The sequence below is a fragment of the Trachurus trachurus genome (genome assembly GCF_905171665.1).
Source record: "Trachurus trachurus genome assembly, chromosome: 8".
Taxonomy (NCBI): Eukaryota; Metazoa; Chordata; class Actinopteri; order Carangiformes; family Carangidae; genus Trachurus; species Trachurus trachurus.
In genome coordinates this window covers 11792133-11816322 of record NC_139905.1, presented here as the reverse complement: position 1 = coordinate 11816322, position 24190 = coordinate 11792133, and the positions used below count along the sequence as shown (strand labels likewise).

General features: G+C 42.5%; 1 protein-coding gene across 1 annotated transcript; it reads right to left on the bottom strand.

Moving 5' to 3' along the window:
* Positions 1 to 304: 304 nt before the first annotated feature.
* On the bottom strand, positions 305 to 23479 carry axin1 (axin 1). The gene is made up of 11 exons (XM_083976387.1): positions 23368 to 23479; positions 20219 to 21196; positions 12379 to 12519; positions 11166 to 11262; positions 9807 to 9944; positions 6408 to 6955; positions 6162 to 6323; positions 5439 to 5687; positions 5132 to 5239; positions 1692 to 1841; positions 305 to 534 (listed from the first exon to the last, which is right to left on the bottom strand). Exons 2-11 carry the CDS (start codon positions 21115 to 21117, stop codon positions 408 to 410), a joined length of 2619 nt encoding a protein of 872 aa, XP_083832513.1. The 5' UTR covers positions 21118 to 21196; positions 23368 to 23479; the 3' UTR covers positions 305 to 407.
* Between the last annotated feature and the right edge of the window lie 711 nt (positions 23480 to 24190).

The window sequence follows — 24190 nt, the reverse complement described above, 5'->3', positions numbered from 1 at the left end:
TATAAAATTTTTGTTATCTTTTAACACAAACTGTACACATCTGGTACCAATACATATAAAAATTACAAGTGCGATTACTTTAGAAAGGACACCTTCTGATACATCATATCAAAAATATGTAGCTTTAGTAGCACTTTTGTTCTCCTTTCATCTAGTAAACTTTACAGTTCTACATTACACTCCAAAGACGTGAATGAGGTCTTTTTTTTTTCTCCTTGTCGCTGCAGTGGAGTTAACACACCATCAAAAATGTCACAGGTCGCCTGCTCTGACCGCCACCTTCACTTGTATCACCTTCTTCTCTGCTCCTCTGTTCTTCATCTCATATCACTTCCTCTTCACCATCTGATCACTTCTGTGTCCGTCACACCTGGGTTTTTCAGCCGCTTCCTCCTCCTATGTGCACTTCAATCTATTTTTTCCACTTTCCCGATAATCTTCTCCTCGAAGATGGGCAAGATGGCGTCATCTTCACGTACCTCTTCGAACACAACCCCACAGTCGAACTCGTCACTCACCTTCTTGAAATAATACCTTGAAAAGATGAAAAAACAAAGTTTAGGTCGGCACCTGATCTACACTTAAAGTGTCTCCAGCACCAGTTGATCAAATTTACTGATTGATTTTTGATTTTTTTCATCTTAAGGCAAATAAATTGAATAAGTTATATATTTTTCATGAGTAGATTAACACACACCAGGCATAACACTATGACCTCATAATGTGTTGGTCTGCCTTTTGCTGCCAAATAGGCAACAAACTGCAATGCACTCTGTATTCTGACAACTGACAATCAGAACCAGTATTAACTATGAACTACTGTTCCTTCCTTGGACCACTTCTGATCCTGACCACTGCAGACTAGGGACACCCCATAAGAGCTGCCGTTTTTGAGATGCTCTGACCCAGTCGTTTTTCTGCTTGTAACACATCAACTTTGAGGACAAAATGTTCACTTGCTGCCTAATATATCCCACCCACTAACAGGTGCCATTATGAAGTGTTATAAGGGATATTTATTTCATCCTCATATATCAAGTTTTAACAAAAGTTTCAATTCATGACATTATGGCCACTGACAGGTTAAGTCATGTAAGAACTGAGACCTTGACCGTGTAAAACATCTTCACAGCTTTGTTGAAATTCCTCATGTGAAAATTCAGACCTTTAACTAAAACACTGTTCCTCTGGGTTTTCAACCTGAGATACAGACCAAACCAAACCTGCGCATCATTCAAGGTTTTTGAACGATATGTTTTTATGAACACCTGGTTTTTTATAAGCTCGGGAATAGCAACAGCTCCCAAGGATTTAAACCTTGGGAGCTCACACACTGAGGAAGACACGAGTCGAGGTATTACCAGTGAGGTATTAAAAGTTTGTAACGAAAGACATACCAGAGCGTTGCTGGCTTTTTCTCGTTTATACTGTTGTTCTGTGGCTGAGCAGACTTTTTTTTCCTTCTTTTTTGAGAGTGTGTGTTTTCTTTCTTCATTCACTTTGTTATTATTCTATCTGAGAAACAAAGTCACCTGTGGTCAAATTACTATGGCTGGTTCTATTGTCCCTTTAAATGGTTGTTCACCTGCTGCAGTCTAATTTGTTAGTGAAAATGGGACATTTTAAAATAGAAAATATTTTTTCACTGTGTGCCTGTCATTCAGGATGCACATGAACCCGAGGGCTCTCACCTGTAATTTCCTTTCTTTGTTAGCAGCTCCTTGAACTGGCCCAGAGTCACGACTCTCCCTTTGACCGACGTCCTGTACGGTATCTGCTCCTCACAGAAGTAATACGCCACCACAGTGTTTTCACAGGGCTGCTTCTTACTGGCTTTGTGTCTGCAAAAGGAAAAAAAAAAAAACACAACACAACTTAGAAAACCGGAGACCTTCCCATGTGCAGATACATTTAGAATCAATGGGAATAGGTTCATATAGACAAGAGTTTGCTAAAGGGAACCACAGTTATATGCTCAAAGTGTGTGACTGTGTAGGAGGGGAGATGCTGACAATGATGCAAAATCTCACTGTGCTTTAAAAAATAACTCAGAAAATGAGAGGAATAAATAAACACATGGAAATGATATGAAGACTGAGGGCTTAGGTCATTCCATACTTTGCATCTTGAAGGGTGAACTTTGAAATCAATATCTACAATTACAAGCGGGAGGAGTGAAAAGACAAGAGGCTAATGTCATCCTGGTTCACATGCTTTTGAACAGGTTAGACGGGTTATGAGTTTTTGATTAAAACCGGACCAGTGAACAGAAAACAATTGTCTTTTAATAATCAATTGTAGCATAAACAGCACTGAGGCTATCTCAGGACAGACTACATGGGAAGTAAAGAGGAAAAACAGCCAAGAGTGGTAAAATCGAAAAAAGAAAAGAAATTGATTAGCGCTGTATCAACAGGATTTGTGGCAGAAAAGACAAGAAATTAACTGAAATGAAGCATAAAAAAAACTCTCTACAGATTGTGCAGCGGACGGTTTTTCACATTTTTATCCCAGTTTTGAAAGTAGCTTAAAATGCAGCATTGAGAGAAGGTCAGTGGATTATTGTGAGCATGTGGAACACTGTTCCTGGAAAGCCATGCTGCTGCTGCTGCTGCTGCTGAGTTCAAACGCTATTTTTAGACAGTTAAAGCACCGAAATCGAGGTCCTGTAGTCGAGTGCATTGACGTAGCGGTGAAAATTGAATGAGCAGACACATAGCTCATATTCTCATGGAATATTGATCAAGCAGAGAGGTTATTTAGTATTTGGGTGAACTTTAAAAATGCTCGCAATCTGTTAGTGCAGGCTGGGTAAATGTTTCAGCTAAATGGGTGTACTCTCTATCACTTCCTCTGCCTGGGAGAGGCTCTGCTCTGAAATAATGGTGCTGGGTGTGCCAGGATGCACAGCCAGATAACGTTATCTAACCAACTTGAACGGCTGCGTAAATGCATCTGCTTCTGTCACCGGAAAGTAAACCCATCTGTGCTGAAATTACCAGGTGAACAATGGGTTCAGCGGAGAGCGATGGAGCTACTTAAAGTACCGCCATCCAAAGTGGTGGCCAGCCAGCCAGCCAGCCAGCCAGCCAGCGGTGAGGCGGTCTGGGTTCAGCCGAGTTAAAGAGACAGCTGAGTGATGTCAGTGGAAGTCAATTAGTCAACGTATTATGCAACAATTACATCCATCTGTCCTGGAAATTAAAGCTGACAGCCATCAGGAGGTGTCCAATTTTGCTGCTGGCCTAAAAAGGGCACACCATTTTCACGAGAGAACATTATGGTAGAAATTCTGCTCAAATTTAGATAAAAACAACCTTGTGTGACACACAGCTTGTGGAGGCAATTACGTTCCTTTAACACTCTCCATCAGCTCTCACTTTCTGCAATTTGCTAAAGTCAAAATTGAACACGTCACACACACACACACACACACAAGGTGTAAATGTCCATCTACTTTGAAAATATGAATTAAAGATGCTGTTTATGAGTCCATGTTTTTATGTTTCCTGCAGCATCAGAGTGATGTGAGGGTTGTTTATACGTCAGGGTGTCGACTGCAAACAGGCACTGCTGATGGCTAATTTAGCAGACTTTAGACTACACCTGGTAAATGGACTACACTTACAGTATATCACACTTTTCTAGTCTTATTGACCAATAACAGCACTTCATCCATTCACACAACACGTTTTCTTCCCCACATAAACGCAAAATCACACACTGACGTTACATCAGGGGTGGTAAAATGACTGATAGGACAGATCCTTCTTGGGGTAAAAAAAATACTTTACCCGAGGGTACTTTGACATGGAGCTGGGAGAGGTGGGAATTTAACCACCAACCTTCAGGTTAGTGGACAAAACCTAACTACAGAAGCTGCCCCTTCTTCTTCTGAGGGCAGAATCTACACTACAACGCACCCGGGTGCAGATCAATAGAATAAAATAATACATAAATAAATAATTGTTTATTGTTTCTACATTTTTAAGTTGCCTTGCTGGACTGGCGCCCTGTGTCTTTTTTGTTTTTGCTACTGTTGCTACACGTATTCAAATATATTTTTTATATCTCACACTGACTCTTTCTTGTCAATTTCTGTCCAAACAAACAAACACCACCACTGTGTCTTTTTATCCAAATTCCACTCTCTCAGCTGTGCTTTTTTTCCCTGACATCTCAGAGTGCGGATGCTGGAGGTGGTGTGAGGTTCAGACGGTCTTTTGTGATCCGAGCGCTGAAGGACCGACCCCTCGGTGCTCGCAGGGTCTGACCGGAGGCTTCGCCCACTGGCACAGCCATGTAACCTGCCTTTCATCTGCCTCTTACACAGTTCCCCTCCATCTGTTAAGTACCCATCCTAGACGGCAGTCAAACATCAAACAGAAAACATGTTTCTGACAAAACATCAAAAAATAATCCTCTGGCCGGTCCGGCCTCTGCATGAGCACAGAAAATATCCACTTCTCCTTAGTCTGTGATCATTTCTTTGGGATATAACAAGCCAGAGATCTGACGTGTTGTTATTCATACCGATTCTACGTTCGTTAGTAGCTTTTTCTCAGCTGTTGCCAGATGTGTGTTAAAATCAGACAAGATTTATTATCAAGTAGTTATGTCAGAGGTATAAAAAATAATGATGCAACCAACCAATGTCTATTGCAAGATTATTAATGTTAAGTATAGCAAAAATAACGAAAACTTAGTGAATTGAATCTCTAGAGTTTGATGTTTTTTTTTCTATATTCCAATCCTTACTAAGACCAACTAAACCTGCATCTCACCTTAGACACACGATTACACACACACGGCACCTACGATTGCATCTTGTGTGTTTACAAATTTATGGCCATATTCAAATTCAACCCTTTTGAATCTAACCCCTGACAAAAAAAAGAAAAACTAATGCTGAAACTAATGAAAACTAAACTAAAATTAAGAATTCTAAAAAAAGATAAAATGTAAATTATACAACCAAACTGGCATGAAATTCAAATTGAAAACAAAAAGTCAAAATGAAATGTCCTGGGTGACTAAACTACCAGTAATGAGAATGGGAGGGAGGGTGGGATGCTGTGACTATGCGGTGGGGGTGGGGAGAGAAGTTACTGGTAAAACACAGTGGACATACTCGGGCTCGGAGAGCTCGCTGTCAGAAACGGCGGGCACCACGCTGAGTGGAGGGAACAGTGGAGGCCTGACCGCGGTGCGACCCCTCTGGATCACCTCCATCACATACCTGAGGGACCCAACAACCCCAGCAGTTAGACACAGAGCGGCGCTCAGGAGCACAAAGGCTAAAGAACAAAAGGCGTTACTCTTTTATTTTGGTTAAATAACTACTCTTTTATTTTGGTTAAATAACTAACTGACAGGACAGATCATCGTTCCCCTGCACTGGTATCTATGGCGATGGCGCACGTCTGTCTAATTATTACCTTTGCTTGGGCTGTAAAGTTCCTGACTTGATCTTCTCCTCTTCCAGCCGCCGGCAGACCTCCTCCAGCTGGGTGAGGGGGCTGGGAGCCGGGTTGGGGGGCATGGTAGGGTCCTGGATGAAGGGGTGAGACGGCTGCACGTTGTTCCGCAGCTGAGCGCTGACGCCTGGGAACGCCGAGCCCGACCTCTCCACCGAGCTGAGACGGGATCCATCGTGGCCCGTGGTCCTTTTGGACCCTGTGACGCTCCTAGAAGAAAAAAAAGACATGAGACACACTTATGGATGTTTGGAGAAAACACAGAAACTGAACTGTTGCAATAGAAGAAGAAAACTACTCTCCAAGGTGACACACCCAGTAATGTTTCAGAGAACAGACAGTGATGAAAAGAAAAAGAAAAGATAGATAGACTAGCGGTATCCACTGCTATTTTGCTTGTTTGTTTACTATTTACTTATTATTTAACTATTTTGTTTATTATATGTTTCATCATTATTTTGAAATAGAGTATAACATTGGTGTTAATGTAATGTAAGCCAATGCAATTATAACTATAGAAAGGGGCAGGTACTATAAGTTTTTCTTCATCCTGCTCCTTTTCATTTATAGTGACTTAGTGTACATTATGTAAATATGTGCAACCGTGTGAAGTATGTAAACCATGAATGGAACAAAATGAAATGAAATGAATACACTCAGATAAAGTCGACTGTCACCACTGACCCATATGGGCTCCTCTTGTGTTGAACCATTTCCTTCTGTCCCTCCATCAGCCACAACAGGATCTTCTGGTTCTTCTCGATCTCCTCTCCAGGCCCCAGCATGTCATAAGGCCGCACATCCTCTCCTTTCTTGTACACTCTTTTACACTGAGCTCCGCCTTTGCTACTGGAAGAAAACAACTTGTGTAAGAAAAAGACATTCTGGATGCATTCATGCCACAACAAGGAAGTTAATCCTCCTTCATACCTATACCCTGGATGCTCCATGGGGCTGGATCCCATGCCATCGGCGTAGCTGCGAGACTTTGATCCATAATGACTCGTCTCCGCGCCCCAGGGAGAGCCGCCGTGCACGCGCATGGCCGCCTCGGCCTCCACCTGTTCTTTGGGCTTCCCTCCGCCCGCGTGGTGGATGTGGTGCACGTGCTTGTGGTGGTACAGGTGGCTGCTGTCTCCCTTAACACCATGCCTGGACGGGTGTTTACCCTGGCCCGACGACAGCGGCCAACTCCCGACTCCCGGCGCTTTCCCGCCCGGGAAACTGTCCGGTGAGCGCGACTTGGGAGAATGGCGGCCCGTCCCTGGCGACTGACAGCCGGGAGTCCTCATGACCCGCTGGACGTGGTCGTCCAGGATGCTCTCGGGGTTTTCCTCGTGTGCATCTCTGAGAATGGGACCACTGTAGGTGGTGTCAGCGTAGCGGGGGTTGTAATTCTGCGGATAAGCACCAGGGGGGAACCTGTGACCAGGTAATGATGAGGCTGTGGCCACGACGACTTCATCACCGTCCTCTTCCTTCAATACAGAAAAACACAAAACATCAGTGCGAGAAAAAGAAATGACCCTGGATAAAAAAAACCTAGAACAACAAACCTGTTCATGTGAGTAGGGCATGAATACCAGTTCATATACACGGTGCTGTTATCTTTATATGTTCCATTCACAATCTGATGAATACCTACACTATATTAAATATGTTTATATGCTATTTCATCTTTAAAAACCGATTTCCTGATGCATTTGACAAAACTGATTTTCTTTCCTAAGGGTGCATGTTGTTCTCATTTCAACCTGCAGGTGGCAGCTTTTCTCTGCATGTCCAGCTCTCATTCTCACTGCAGAGGTTTGCAGACAAACCCCAACAATACAACGGTATGGGTTAGATTCAGGGCAGCATGCATGCACACAGCACATTCTCGTCCATGTAATGACAAGTGAAAACCAATATAGCCTCGGCTTTGACAGAATCTGCCCCGGGGGGTGGGGGGGGGGGGGTGAAATCATGCGGGTCGGCTGCTGCAGGCATTCAGAGCAGGTTTTTTGATAAGCAGGGCCTGTGGGGAGTGGAGGATGTGCAGTGATGAAATAAAACGCAGCGGTGGATGGAGAAGTGCAGCCGGTCAGATTAGTGTTTGCTGACAAAATTATGAGAAAATGAAATTCCAAAGCAAACTTTTTTTTTCTCCCCCCCACAGCTAAATATTTCCTCCATGTTTTTTTTTTAAAAATACAGCTGGAGTAGTGAGCACCATACGGCGGAGCTTTTATCTGAGCTGCGTCCTGTGTAAAGTTAGGAACACTTTGGCAGAGAGGGAGGAAGGGGAGAGAACAAAGAGGTATAGTGGAAAGACAACAGTAGGTAGGGCTTTCACTTTTATTTTCCAGCCAGCTCATGGCCAAACTTTTCATGTCAGTGATGTTAATAATGAAATAAATCTTCACTTGTGAACGTGCCAAAAAAAAAAACAACAACCCAGAGTTTGTGATTGCCCTGCACTGCACTGTCCATTTGCTATAACCACATCAAAGAGGAGGTATTCTCAGCACTGTTCCTATAATCTGAACTTCCCTGTTCCCCTCACTGCTTTCTTAAATCCAAGAAACGCTCTGAAAGACGCAGCTCGCAGCCAAATGTTTTTCATTTTTTGGCATGTTTTTTTAATAACTGATGCGTCTTTGTATCTCTGCACCGGCTCCAGATATCTGCATTCGCTGAAGCCCACTGGAAGATATTCATGGAACCGTGACATCTTCATTTAAACACATTTTCTGTCCTCTTTCTCCATCTGAACAGAAAATTTAAATAATAAAAAACCAACCTTGCCAAACAATAGCTCTACAAGTTATCTTAGGTGGTGCACAGGGATTTAGTGATGATATGGTAGCTAAAGCTCGTCTCCACAATACTATGCCTCTCATTATGAAGCAGCGACAGTGCACATGCTTGCATGCTCCGTTATCTTGTTAACACCAAATAATAAAAGCGATTCAGAAGGAGCGTCGGACATCCTGTTCACATGATCTTTCCGTCATTCATTTATTTATGTGAATAGCGAACTGCTGCTGCTCTTTGTGTGTGTGAATTATCCAGGGCAGAGCTGAACCACAGGGGCCCTTGTTCCACACAATGATGTTAGGTGAAGCTGTAATTTCCTCCCTAGCCGAGCCGAGTTCCTCTCGTCGTCCCTGATCGTTTTCTCCTGGCTGTAAAATGATAACATCAATCTTTGACCGGATGATGGATTTTTATGCAGCAGCAGAAATCCTTGGTGGATTATAGCCATATTATTTTAATACCGCTGATATTACGGTTAAAAAGAGCTGAGCCCTGAGTTCACGTCCTGTTCCAGATGCACAGAAGAGTGTCACTTGATGAAGGCAGTCGGGTTTTCAAGCGTGCCTCCAGGTTTAATAAAGCAAAACCTCTAACTGTGCGATGGCAGCTTCGCTCCCGTTTCGGGGGGCCAAACCGCACGGACCGTCCGCCTTGAGACTTGATACTTGGCTCGGCGCACTGACGGGAGTTTTCGTTTGTGGCTGCAGCGACCATTTCATCGCCGTTCAAGTGACATCAAACAGGCGGCGCATTGTTCCAGGCTTACAAGTGGGCGAGTGTGCAGGTGCTCCATCCGACTGATCCGCGTAGCCAGATCGCTGACAGGCCAAGGACGGCGTCCTCCAAGTGATTCATGTGTTTTTACTCCCCATTCAAATGGCTGGCCTCATTAATTTCATTAAGGCCAGACGGATTTAAGTGTCCTTTGTTGGTGGAAACTTTAAGCCCAGCGGCCAGGCACACATCTCACTCTCTGGCTTTGGAGGCACCTACTGATACTCCACAACCCAAACTGGCTCCTATTCATCTAGCTGTGGTCACATTTTTTATTATATCATTCTTTTATTAAAGCATATTAAAGTAAAAAAAAAAAAAAAAGTCCTCTGATATTAACATTTGAAGAATGAGTTTTTTTTAAATGAGATCACAGCAGCTCTGAGCAGAAGCTTTCCACTCAATTTGACTTTCATCATAAAACCTGTTCTTGAGCTACAGAGCTACATTTTTAATGATCAGTTAATTGTATTTGGTCATTTTATAAGCAGAAAATAGTCAAAATCTGAAGACGCCACCATGGGCTATGGGGTATTGTGATTATTTTCGGAGTTTTCCACTATTTTCTTATCAATATAATCAATTTATCAGGAAAATTTCCTTTCCCCCCCCCTGGCCTATAATATTATTCAGCCTGTGTCACCAAAGTTAACATGGTGTCAGTAATATTTAAATCCTGAGAGACAGACACACATGTCCTCCTTCTGTTTTCACAGACAGTTCACACATGGTTTACACTTTAAACGGCCAACGTACCAGTCGAACTCTCTTCAGCCGCTCCTCCAGCTTCTCCTGAGCCTCCCTCTCCCTCAGCACGCCCTCCAGTCTGCTGATCAGCTGTGCAGCGAACTTCTCTGGCTCCACATGAATGTCCTTTGGAATCCGGTTTGTGCGCTGAGGGGGAGAGAGAGAGAGATGTCGTACTGTTAAGCGTATTTCTGCCACCGCTGCATTACTGTCGACGCCATACGGGCCGTTTTACCACCCTGTCCTCTTGACATCCTGTCATTCTGCGTCTCTTCTGTCTGTGCCACTGTGTTAATATGTAACTCATCAAAGCCACTGAAAACCGTTTATAGACCATTATCACCAAATTGATTTTTTTCCCCCCTTCATCTCTCCTGCAGATGACCCTATTCTAGATGTTTATACATTTATTACATGAATTTAAAGCAATAAAACAGACCCATAGTCCTCTCCTGCTGTAAGGCTGGTGTGGAAGGATCAGAGTGAAAGCATTACACACAGACTGTGAAAAGTCCCAAAGCACCAGGAGGAGGAGGAGGAGGAGGAGGGAAAAACAGGCAGCTGATCAATGCAAAGTGATCACTAGGAGACAGTTTATTCATTTGATGTGTGAGAAGAATTCAACCCAGATTTGACACTGAGCTTTTTGTCCTTAAGAACGAAAGAGAACCTAATCTAAAACACACGTAATCTCATTACTAAGGCCACCAGTGATATTTATTTCCTCTCCTGATAGCAGGAGTCAATGTGCTGCAATCGAGTCAATTCACAGCTGTTACTTCATTTGGTACCAGTATATAATAATATTAATAATAATAAAAGGTTGAAAAACAAGGTGACATTTAAAAAAAAAAAAAAAAGAGACCTTAAAGCCTCGTCAATCTTTTTATTGCCACTGAAGTGCAGTCATGATTAATTTGTTGGGGCAGGGAAACGTGAGAGTTATGCTTAGGGGATTTGTACTCTACTATACAGCCAATTCATGCATCCTAATAGGATGCTACGTGTGGAGTTTTAATTTGACTCTTTACTCTGCGGCCTAATTAGGGCCGGGGTTTTCCTACCAAGAGACAGCCTAAGCTGCAAAGGGAGGCATCGGGCTGTCACAGGGGAGGATTCATGTCTGCTAGGCTTCAGCACACACAGCTTATGAAAGCATCAAGCTGCATTTAGACAGCCTTCTCTTTCACCATCAGCTATTCTTATACTCCATCACAGGCCCCTGCGACACAGCAGAGCTTAAATATGCACATCTCCGATGGAGGGAGCCGAGAAAAATAAGGCAGAGACAGACAGTTAAGGAGTGGGGGAGAGAGGTGTGGAGGCAGAAAGTGAGAGGAAGAGGGAAATAACCCATGAATAACTCACTGGTATATGAGGTAGTGGCACTCGCCCATTTGCTTTGGCACTTTCGTGCATCTCCCGGCGATGCTGCCTGCGGTATCTGTGGGGTGGGACCCCATCTCTAGAATGAACAACAAAGACATTTTCATAAAACATCCTCATGAATAAACAACACAGGCGGCTTTGAAGCTCGACGCCTTTTGCTGCATTTCTGCCTAAAAAAAAAAAAGAAAACGAACACATAGTAAGTCTTGATTAATCAGCGCAGGACAGGTATTCTCACGGGCTTACAGTGTCCCTCCTACACCACAAGTGGTCTGGCAGATTACAGCTACACGCTACCTCGTCCACAAGTCTGTAATTCCATGTGGTATTGGGCCATGCTGGGTTTTACACTCTCCTGTAGGAAGCTCTGGACCAATTAGCTGATAACAGCCTCTAATCCATTCAGCTTCAAACACATTTTTCGTCCAGTTGTTGCGAGCTTTGAAGTTCCTTTGGCTTAATTCACCAGTGCCATCTCTGCACCTTTAAAACACTTTTTTTTTTTTTTTTACAAATCTTCTTCCACCAGCACATGCCTGGTTTCATGTCTGGCAACTGAAAAACAAATCCTGCTTCAAGTGATCCCATATGGTTAGAAGACGTTGCCTTTGGCTCTCTCTGCTCGTGGACTAACAAAGTTGTCTGTGAAAGAGAGAAATCGTCCGCTTTGTTCGCCGCAAATTAAGAAGTGTAACTATAAAGAATCACTTTGGAAACATCTCAAATCTGCTCTCGTCTCATGTTTTCAAAAGAGGTCAGTAGGTTAGGATTTCCATTTAAATGCATTCTATCAGAAAAGGCTTAATGTCTGCTACCAGAGTGTTTTTAGGATTCCTAATTAGCATTAGAGATCAATTCAAACAGCTCTTACTGGTGTGGCTAATGAGCAGAAGAGATTTCAGTTGCTGCTCTTGTTGTAAAGTTTGAGCGCAGGGTAAATGGGCAAGAAGTGCAGTTTTGAAGCCAATTAAATCTTTATTTCTGTCCTCCAGCGATGCAAACCTACACAACAGGCCTTCCCTTTAAAGAACAAGTGGGGATACTCGGTCCAGACTTTGGTCCTTTCTTTCATTTTCATGATTAAGCTCCGCTGCTGCAGCCTTTATGACCCAGTGTTTCAACTTTATGCACTAAAAGCCAGTTGTATTAATTATTTGTGGTTGTGTGTGAGATGAGACGATACGATACGTACACACTGCTGTCGGTGAGGGAAATCGTGTCGGCGTCACTGGACATACTCTGCTGCTCGCTGTCGTTGGCGCTGGTTGCGGGAGCCATGGCGTAACCGGTGTTGACATAGTACGGGTTGATGGGCTCCCGAGATGGTGCGTGCCTGGAAAGAGAACAAAGACAAACAGAAGATGCTGAAAACCTACGTAACAAACCGTGGCTCATAAGAACACATAGTATATGTAAATAGATATAAAAGTATCATCCTAAATTCAGAACATAGAGTCCTGTTAGACCACGAACAGTTGGGTGTTGCAACAGAAAAGTCTGTGCAGGAGCCAAAATGTTGATATATTCAGCGCTATAGCAAAAGATTATTCACTTTGTTTCATGATTTAACAGCCGAGTGTATTTTCCACCTCTGTTGTTTGTTTTTTTTTGCTTTGGTCGGAGAACTACGAGGGAGCTGATGCAAGTTCAACTGCAACTGATGGTTTATTTTCACGATCAAATGATGTCGTGGTTATTTCTCTCACGATCAAATGATGTCGTGGTTATTTCTCTCACGATCAAATGATGTCGTGGTTATTTCTCTCAATCACCTTTTGTTTAAGATAAATTATACTTTATTTATCCCCGAGAGGAAATCAGCAGCCTTAAAAGAAGAAAAAGCAGGACATTGAATACTAAATAAATATATACATAGCAATAAATTATACAAAGAATAAAATACACAATTCATAAAAAAATACTTGAAAAAGAAGCTACTGTGCATCAAAACATCAAAAATAAATGATAAATGTCCTTTACAAGTCACCACATCCCAAGGTGCTCTCCTCTGATGCCACGTTTCCTTCCACCCGAAACTTAACACATAATCTACTTTCATTCATGATGAAGAAAAGCATTAAAAGACCTGGAGCCACATTCATTTTCTGTTGATCTGCTTTATAAAAGCCATGACAGATACAGCACTATGTAAGTGACATAGTATATGCTGCAGCTAAGGGGATACCAAGGAAACCACCAATATCCTAGGGCGACGGTGAGAACTCGGCTGTTTTGCGGTAAAATAGGATTTCTGATGAACATGCAATGGATATGGATGTTATGTGCCCACATCTTTCCACACACACACACACCCCTCCCTACTCCCGACACTCTATTTCCTGCAGCTGGTCAATCTCGGCGACTCACACCAGAGTATTGAGAAGTGAAGTTTGACCGGCAGCCTCATCACGATGCACATCCTCCAGAGAGCATCCACCCAATGATGGGCAAACTTCATTTGACACCATTTACATTCTCAGTCGTTGACTTTGCTGAACACGTTTCTTACAGGGCTTTGCACACATGAATTATAGATGTTAGGCATCATCTTTTTCTTTTTTTTCTTTTTTTCTTAATTCAAATTGGAATTCCCTGAAGCATTTATCCCGAGCGTTTCCCCCCTGTTTTGAATGCAGAAGCACGCCGAGTTCAAAATGAAACCTTTGTGACCAACTGATTTTCATTAGCATCTACATGCAACAACAATGAATAATTTCTGTGGATGGTTGGAGAAGGGTTGAGACGCATAAAAAAAAGAAAGAAAGAAAGAAAAAGGAAAGAAAGAAAGAAAAAGTGCATTCTGCGTGAAAACGATTTTAAAGTCGTGATTGTCTGCGGCAGCGGAAATGACAAAGGAGGGGGAAGAATGAGAAGACGCCATGAGGCAATCTTGTTATGTGATGCACATGACACATGAGATGATTCCCGGAGCAAAGCTCTTCCTGCAACACTGCTCACTGTTCCCAGACAATTAATGAGAACAATAACTTCTCATAACCACAAATGAGTGCTATCAGCAGTGCAAGTGCAGTTTCAGCGCTCGTGTTAAAATCGCTCCACCCTCGCTCGGTTCAGGATTGTTTTCCTCATCTGGTTCAACATCATGTTTCTGTCACACTTATCTCTTCGTTGCATTTTGTCAAGACTTGAAATATATTATTAATGTATCAAAGCTTTAAAAAAAAAATCCAGTTAAGACATCTCATCTGTTTTTACTCCATAAACACTTTCCATTCAGTGCTTTTTCCATTTAAGAAAATGCCACTGGGAATTAGATTTGCAACTCTTCATATCGATTTGTATTCACTTTTATTTCACAGGCAAAGTGTGTCTTTGTCTCTAAATCCTCCTGACCATGAGCAACACAGAGGTTCATGAGGCCACAATACCAGATTGTATACGAGAGGTATCACACAAGCTGTGTAGAAGTGAATTCATGAGGAAGCTGTTGTGTTAAAGGCATCTCTGTTTGCGGTACAAAGTCTCTTCTTTGTGTGACAGTAACTCAGCTGCTGCTCAGCAAATCAACACTGCAGGGAAAAAAAGTCATCCTCTACTAAAGAGACAGTGCATTTGGAAGAAACCCCTGCTGATCTGATGCCTCATATGCCCATGGTTACTGTTGTTGTTTTTTTTTATCTCCCATAATCACTTGCAATGGAAGCATGCTGGGATATCTCTTAATGACCAGTATGGACAGGACCAGTGATTACAGCAACCGAAAACTGTTTCATCGTTTACGTGGCATCTTGAATGAAAAATATGAAACCATTCTGGTACTCGTAATTAGGAATGCACCGATAAATCAGTATTGGCCGATATTCGCCTCGTTGAATTTGACCAATGATTAGCTGTTAGGTGGCGTATTGTGCTGACTCACTTTCTTGTTTTTTGGGGATTTGCCGAGACGCCGGAGGGGGATTTACATTGAATTTCTTAAAGTTAAAGCCTCAGTATGTAACTTATTTGGCTTTTTATCAGCAAAAATCAAATATTGCTTTCATAAATGCGTATTTCACTGACGTCGAATCACACCCACATACAAATGAAATTCCTACATACCTTGGAGTGAGCAGAAATGTTGTTTTTTTGCAAGTAATGAATGTTTCTGGCTTCCTTTACACAAAAGAGGAATAAACAAAAGAGAATAAACATCGGTACCAGCATTGGCCAAATTGTTATTTTAAACATCGGTATCAGGATTTTCCCAGAACAAATGAATACATTTCCCCTATGACAGCACAGTCCTTCATGTCAGCTACATGTAGCCTATTATTTCCTTTCCTGAAACAAAAGGTCCGACTCCAAACTCAGCTTTATCAGTGGTCATGGTTCTAACTTCTTCTACTCCAGAAAATGAATATAGAACTTTTCTTTTAGACGTGACATCATAGTATCAACCGAGCAGTAACACAATTGTGCATATTTACTATTTTTTTCATGATTCTCATAACTTTAGTCTGGCTTGCAGACTGTTTAAGGCCCCCCGCAGATCACTGGTGGGCAACAACAACTTTTATTAATATTACACGGACGATGAAGTCTGGCCTTTGAAGTATACATCTCACTTGAATGAGAACAAAACAGACGATGTTCACACTTGAAAAAACATCTTCCTAAACATTAATGAATGTACAGGTCATTCTGTTTCAAGTCATTTGGTTGGTTTAAAGCCGATCTGAAAGACTGTTTAATGTCTTTGTTGCCCGTCTCTGTAGGGATCAGACAAGTGATGTAAAATTTAGTTTTGCAAAAAACCCTAACGGCTGAGGCTGGAAAGCTGTTTAAAAATGAAGCGTTTCTTTCTGTAATCCCAGCAAAAATGCTTCATTGCTGAAATAATGATGAGAAAATCAACTGAAATGGCTGAAAAGCCTGTGGTGTTTTTGTTGTCTCAACTTTCTCTTTTCCCCTTTATATTTTCATGGAGATTTCGAACAAACATCGAACTCCAACAAAACTGCCTTTGGTTAGTTTTTTCTTCTTTCTTTTTTTTTTTTCTTCTTTCAACGAATAGTTCTCACACTGGACAAGGATTTGCCTCCTGATGTGTTCTGTGAATATCTATCAGAAAAGCTGCATGCAAACACTGAAGAATGTGGTGAGACGCAACAGGACTAAATCATAGAAAGATGCGGCAGAAGAAGCATCAGACTTCTGTATCTGCTCTGTCTATTGACACGATACATTCACTGATCGAACTGTAATCACGACCTTTCTGTCTCCGCTGTCTGGACGGCACCGGAGGGTGCTGTCTGTCTTGTCGGCCTGTGGGAGTCCCTGTCCGTCCTCTGATGCTGCAGCAGTAGAGGTCAAATATTATGTCTACAGTATTTCTGTTGTGGCTCAAAATGGCTGTAAACTAAAAAATATCTGTAATCGTATCAGTGCATCATGAATTTCCGTCATTGAGTTTATTACATTTACAAAATTGACCACTAAAAGATGAACTAATGTGTTGTTATTGGGATTTTTTTCCCCAGCAAGCAACAATTATCCTCAATTGGAGATGTAACCTCATTATATATAACAAGCTCTATAAGTCTCAATCAGCAGTGATATAACTTAAGTGGTGGCAGTGAGCAGTTACTTTTGATTTAATTTGGTCTTTCATTCCTACTGTCACTTTCCATTTAACATCATTGCAATTGTAATATACTGCAGGATCACAAGTATAACGAGTTAATAAGTCTGCATAATGTCAGAGCCCCAGAAAGTCAATCTGTGTCTGTACTTCAGTCACTTGAGTCACAGCAAGAAATGCCCTTCAAATGCCCCATAACACTCAACATTCAGGAGATACTTTATCTACTCACACCAGCTCAGAAAGATTAATTTGACATCAACAAGCTGCCTTATTCACAAAGGTGTAACAATGGTGCGTTCCATTGTAACTCAGAGGTCGGATTTCCTGAGTTTGGACTTCCAGTTGGCCAGTGTCAGAAAGAAACATCCCCTGAGGTTCAAGACAACTTCAGTAACCCTGAGGCTCATGCAAGACGGCTGCTCCGTGCATCAACTGTAAATAAAGCTGTTAAACGGTTCCACCTGTATGACTGTTATGTTACGTTGCTGTCACATGCAACAAGCATGTTGGTATCGGCTGGAACTGGCTAACGACGACGGTATCCAACAAAATCGTTGTTTTTCCAACTTGCTTTTCACTTGTTGTTACCAACTTATAATGTGTTTTCTTTGTTACTGAACATGGCTTAGAGCCCAGAGCAGGTGGCCGTGACTAGCATGGTAGCTCTCAGTGGAAGATGTGTTAGAGAGCTTAAAAGGATTTTGGCAACATTTTGGCAAATTTGCCAATTGCCATAATCCCTATAGTCATAGCAGTATAGGTTCATTACATTTAATTATCGGTGCATGTTGTTTTGAGATCAGCTGGGCAGAGACGCGAGCTGCTCAGCCAACACAACGGAGGTAACCGCACTGATCCTCTGTCCCTCGAACTCATCAAATACACAAAATCCAACAACTCCAAAACACTCTTGTGGTAATGTAACATTATGAGACAGAGTTGTTTTCGAGGCAAATGCATAGACTGAACTACATTCCAGATACGGAGTGATTTCAAAAGCTCAAATAGTTCAGAGTATTTGCTTTGTGTGTTTTAATGTTACATAAATATATATTCATAATAACACTCTCCACAAGAGCGTTTTGGAGTTGTTGGATTGTGTATTTGATTAGTTTGATGAGGAACAGGGGACCTGTACCATTCACCTCCAATGTGTTCACTAAGCAGCTCGCGTCTCTCAAAACAACATGCACCGATAATTAAAGGTAATGAACCTACTCCTATGACTATAGGGATTATGGCAATAGGGGAATATCCCAAAATGTTGAACTATCCCTTTAACATTACTGTTGCTTTCTACCGGGTGAATGAAAGAATAAAAGTTTGATGCTGGAGTGGCAGCATTTCTCAACTGTGGCTGTTAATGTTACATTAACAGCCATTTAATCTAACACTTGCTAAGTAGCCATAGCAAAACATACAAATGGCTCCTTCAAAGTAATTCAACTGTCAATAAAACTCCCAATATACAGACAAAAACGGTGTTGAGACTTTCTTCCCCACTTTGTATCTCACCACTTCTGTCATCTGTGTGTATTTTTATGAAGCTGCTCATTGTGATCATTCAAACACAGCCAGATTACAGGATTATTGTTTGTGAAAATACAAAATCGGGACATAAAATGATATTAACCCATTTTACTATCAACGTTTCCAGTCACACACTTGGCAGCACTATCAGAGATCCCTTTACTCACAGTCTGAGACAAAATAACGCTTTGAAAAGAAAAGAAAAGGACAAATTAAAAGCAGGTTTGTTCGACTGGTTGGACAAGCCAACGACACCAGAAATGATCTTCTATCTTGAGGAGGTCAACATGGCCAAGACTTTCTGTTTGAGATAACGCACAGCTGCACTGATGAATCTACTGAACAGAGTAAATACAGGATGCAGGTGTAGCCTAATGTTTACATTGTAGAATGTCCCACTGTATGAATGTAAACATTATATACGGTAATAAAGACTACTTCACACTAAATCATTATCCAGCCTTCGAAGGAGGAAGAAGGGAATGTTTACACCAAACTTATCCCTTCAATCAATCTGTCACTTCAAAGACGACAAAAGGTAGCAAATATGCAAAGCATCAGCCGTGACATCTGTTAGCACAGTGACATTCTGACATGATAAACATGACTGACATTAACAGATAATAGTACGTTATAACATACATACTCATAAATGTCAGACCACACCCATCTTTAAAATGGATCATACTTACACACCTGCAGAGTTATTTGACATTATCCCTGCGACTAAAATCCACCCAAACTTATGAACACCTGCCAAAGAACTTAAAAGGCCGGGATAACAAAGAACTACAAACACCAATGACTCAGTGATCTCAGGAGGAGGAACGGTGAAGAAGCAGGAGAGACGCTGGTCATTCAACTGAGTAGCTGTGATAATAAAAAAAAAAGTCAACCTCAATGTTCCGTCAAGGAGAACTGGCTCTGGATCAGACAAAAAAAAAACAACTGATTGCTGAAGTTAAATCTGGATACAGCCCTCTAATTAAGCCTTTTACAGGCACATTAAAATGACAAAACACTTAATGTTTCTCAGCATCAATCAGCGGGCACCAGCAGATTTGGCACTGCAGAGATTATAACAGCATCTGATTTTTTTTCACTACTTTTGGACAGAACACGCTGAAAATGAAAACCATTTCAAAGCCAGAGAGGCCATTGATTGAGCGGCGCTGTTACACAAACATCGCCGGCCGGGCCGACACGGTCCACCACTGCACTGCAGCAGAAACATCTGAAGTGATTACAAACTTTCTAAAGTACCAGAATTTGTCATCTGAAAACATTGGTTCTAATGCAAAGGAGCATAAACGACATTTCTAAGTTTAAAGCGCACATTGTCTTTTATTTTAAACAGTGCATCAGGACGCTCACAACATATCTGCATATTAATATAAATAGATACCATTTATATGATGCGGCTTAGAAATCCAGAATCAGAGAAATAGCTGTTAAATTTGTGGCTAGTTAGCAATAAAAAAAAAAAGGGAGCTGGTCAGTTCATTACAGAGAAAAAAAAAAGTTTTCCCCCATAAATGCAGACCTCATATGCAAGAGGAAGAGGGAGGCAAAGATTATAGTGATTTTAAAAAGCTCCACTAAACAAACTAGAGTTGAGCTCTTTCAGTACAAACCCCCATCCAGCGGGAAGAAAACATTATTTCCCAAACAAGAAAAACAAAGAACACTTCTCCAGCCTTCTAACAGCAAGTTAACATGGATTCACCTCACGCACCCTCTCTCCCTCTTATCTCAGCTGTCTCTTGTGCTACACTTCTGTTTTCTTTTCAAACTTGAGGCAGTGCTCGTGGTGGTGTGGGGTTTCAGGTTTATTTCTAGTTCAGCAGTTTGCCGTGAAAAGCTGCGTAGTTTGGAGCTGAAGTGAAGCTTTCTAGATTACTGGGGAAGGATTTACCTGTACTCGTGACTCTCCTGGAATCTCGCACTGCTGCTGGCGACACGCTGCGTTGCCGTCTCCATTAGCAGCTTCTGGGTAAGCCGGTTGCTCGGCGTGGGGTCGCACTCCGGCTGCTCCTCCGACTCGTGGTCGCATCTCCACTCCTCGTCTTCGTTTAAAGTCGGTAAGTAACCCGACAGTCCCTTTCCGTTCCCGGAGACAGAGCTCTGGTCGCTGTACGGCTTGGGGCTCTCTCCTCCTGTCCGCGTATATTCCAAATAAATGTCAGACTTTAGGAATAAAGGGTAGGTGTTTTCCTCCATCATCGTCTGTATCTCAGTCTGAGCCTGGTCAAACATTGCGGGATCGATGTGAAGCTTCATCACACAGTCTTTGATGAAGGACTTGGTAGCAGGTTTGATCTGTCTGGAAACAATCCCGTTGTTGTCCAGGATGTATTTCTTATAGATAGCTTTCGCGAGTTTAACCTTCTTCTCCTCGTTCCCCTCGTTGGCCTCCAGCTTGCGGAAACCGCTGCACGCAAACCAGAAGTCCAACATGTCGGCGCACTCCTCCTGCTTGAGGAACGTCCTGAACAGATGGATGCCATCCTGGTCATCCAGGAGGGAGTGGAGAGACTCCGCCCACTTTAGGTAGGGCGGCGTCGGAGAGGCGCTGCCCTCCGGCTCGTAGCCCAGGTCCAGGTCGGGTCGCCTGGGCGTGGCCACGGACGCCTCGCATTTGATGCTCTCGCTCTTGGAGGAGAAACCGAGGTTGGCGCATTGGCGTCCATCGCTGCACACCAGCTCGCCTTCCTCTCCTGGGACTGGAGGTCTGGGAGCATCCTCAGTGAAGCTGCCTCCCAGGTCTGCTAGGTAGCCCCTGTTGTCGCTTATGCTCATAGTCCCAGCATCCATAAACCACCACGTCCCCGTAGAGCCCGCTCTGCACAACTCTTAGATCCACTCCTCTACTTATGCCACTGCAAAAAAACTCCTGCAAGAAGGGAAAAACACATAATGAGACACTGCTTCATCACATCACTGGAAAGCAGCCTATCCACAGTCTTGACAGGGAAGTATTATTGTAAAGTACTTATTCTCTGAAATGAATGGCAAAAAGGTCTATGCAGCAGTTTACTGACACCAAGTGCATGCAAATCCAAATGAACATCTAGCGCTGGCAAAAAGTTGATCGATTATGTGCCGTAAGCTCGGTTTAGCAGAGGACTGGTACCTTGTGGGGGAATTTTAGAATTCTGCACATTTTGCATTTTTATCGGGTTTTCATGAAAAACTCATCATGTGGCCAATTTCCAGCTGAACATTAAAATTAATGCAAATTCTACAGGAATCCAGGGGATTGGAAAAAACACGAGACAAGCTACTGTAAGACTTTAAAATCTTCCGGTTCTGCCCCGTACAGAGGGGCCGATAATGTCATCTGTGTTATTACGTTTCCATAATAACACAACACAATCACTCAGGAAGCAGCGGCAAGAATGAAGTGGGGAAACATCCGTGCACTTTCTGGTGGCCACAGATTCTGCACAGCATCAGAAAACCTGTGCATAAAATTTAAAAACCGACATCATTAGGCCTTTTAATGTGGTTTGATTGAGTCTAGAGGCAGCTTTCTACAAGACGGCAGCGTGAATGTGGTGCAGTGTTAATGGAGTATCCAGTAATATCCTGCTGGTTTATATGCACAAGCATATCATTACCTCTACACGGCTACTCCAGTTACATCCAGATTAGCATTAGTGCTTTATCACAGTGATAAATTCCCTTGGGGTTTATAAACTCATCAAGAAAGCTGACTCCATGTCTCTACTATTAACTTATATGAGTGGCACTGTAAATGATACTTTATTGATCCTTCCCTCATATTCTCTCCTTATTTCCTTCCTCTGCTACCACAGTGAAAGGTCAGCAACAGAATAGCATATGCAATGATTTTAGGGAGTGAGTGTCTTGTTCAAGGACATGTCCATGTATTGTTCCTGTGCTGTCCCGCTGAACAAAAATCATAGTGGTCCACCTCAATGGACTGTATTTGTCGACTGTATGTTGTACGACTGTTTTTAGTCGATTTTAGTAGATTTGTGATCATTTCAGTGCCAAACAGTGAGCAGTAAAGGTTCTGACCAATCAAAACAGACGCTGTAAATGGCAAATTAAATGAAATTTGTGAATTTGAAATTAAACAAATTGCCCTGACTTCAATCTAAATTACATCTCAACTCACAGCTCTGTGCACAGTTGACTCTAATGGTTTAGGGATTAGAAATAAATCTTTGAAGAAGAAAAAAAAAAAGTAGGTTAATAATTTCAAAAAGGACCAGCTTTTTTACTGTGATTTCACAAGTAATATATATTTTAATGGTTGCCATCACATCATTCCCTTTAGGGCACACCCACTCTCTTGTCTTGTCCAATACACATAGCTACTAATCATTTTTACTGATTGCACAAAGACACCACAGACTAAATAATGCCAACAGTGTTATTATCTGCACAATCCATAAGTGTGAGCAGCACGTGCACCGTGCAGAAGGCCTGGAAATGATAACAATAATGCAAATGTTAACACAAACATAATAAATACTGAGGCGTTAATCATTGTGGTCAACCGAGCCCCTCGCTACCTGTAATGATGATGATGCTGATGCATCGGCACGAGAGATGTTCGGTTAGCGCATTCATATTTAGATGAGCCGTTCTGCGGTCACAGGTGTGTGTCTGTGTGTGTTTGTTATGTGTGTGGCGTGATTTTCGCCGGTCGCAGCCGAGTTCAGGTTCATTTTTTATGCCAGTTTCTTTTTGTATTCTTTTTTTTTAATCTGAAATATTAGAATCAGTTTGCTCCTTTTGAAGAGAGCCTCTCATCACATTCATGTCTTGGCCTCTCCAGAATGAGAAACAAGCAGCGGCGAGTGGGGGAGGGGAGCCAGAAACAAACTCCGTACACACACATTCACATACACACATAGGGAGAGAGAGAGAGGGAGAGAGAGTGGGAGAGCCAGGCCTCTCTGTAGCCGACCGACAAGTGCACAACTTTGTCACACTATTCACCTTTCCCCAGTGTGTGTGCGCGTTGTATCCGCTCAAGAGCCGCTAAACTAGACGCATAGACATGACGACCGCAAAGCTTCCTCCTCCTACCGTCAGCGGACACGCAGGGAATCCCGCATCAACCCCCGAACAGACTCTCAGATCCAAGCAAAGCGATGGCAACAACATATCTCTCCCGACTACCGCAATCCCAATCTGTGAGCAGAGCCTGAGCTGACGGGAGGAGGAGGAGAAGAAGAGGAGGAGGAGGAGGTGAAGAGGAGGAGGAGGAGGGAAAAAAAAGTGACATATACTTAACCGGTGGAAATCTTGTCGCTGCTTTCGGGTGCACCGGGCGGTAGAAGGACGCGGGTCACCGCCGGCAGTGTCATTGTGGCGAAGTGCAGGACTTTAAAAATAACAAAGAGGACAGTCCGCTCTCCACCTCCTCTCCATGGCTGTCTCTGTCTCTCACTCTCACTGTCCGTGCCGAGCTCGGGCTACACTGTTGGTTGGATTGGATGAGGCGGGGACAGCGCCTCGCCCGTTCACTACACAAACTACCGCTGTTTAGTTTTTGGTACATGTGGTACACTCATTTTTTCCCCCTCCTCCTCCTCCTTCACTACTCCCTGTCTCTGAAGTATTAAAAAGAATATCTTAATTTGGCCAGTCCCTGTCATGCTTTAGTGCATTTACAACCCACAAAAATATGGATAACATACAATAGCCTAATAATATATCCACCCACCTCCATCTCAATATATGAGCGATTAATATGGATTGATGGTATTGGAATTTCTTTATAAAAAAATGCTGTGTATAGATGATAAAAATGACCATGATAATGGAAATGAGATTATTGATCTGTAATGTACAGTTTTTGATACAAGTGTACAGTTTTTTATTTCTTATGTCTCTATTTAAAATGTAT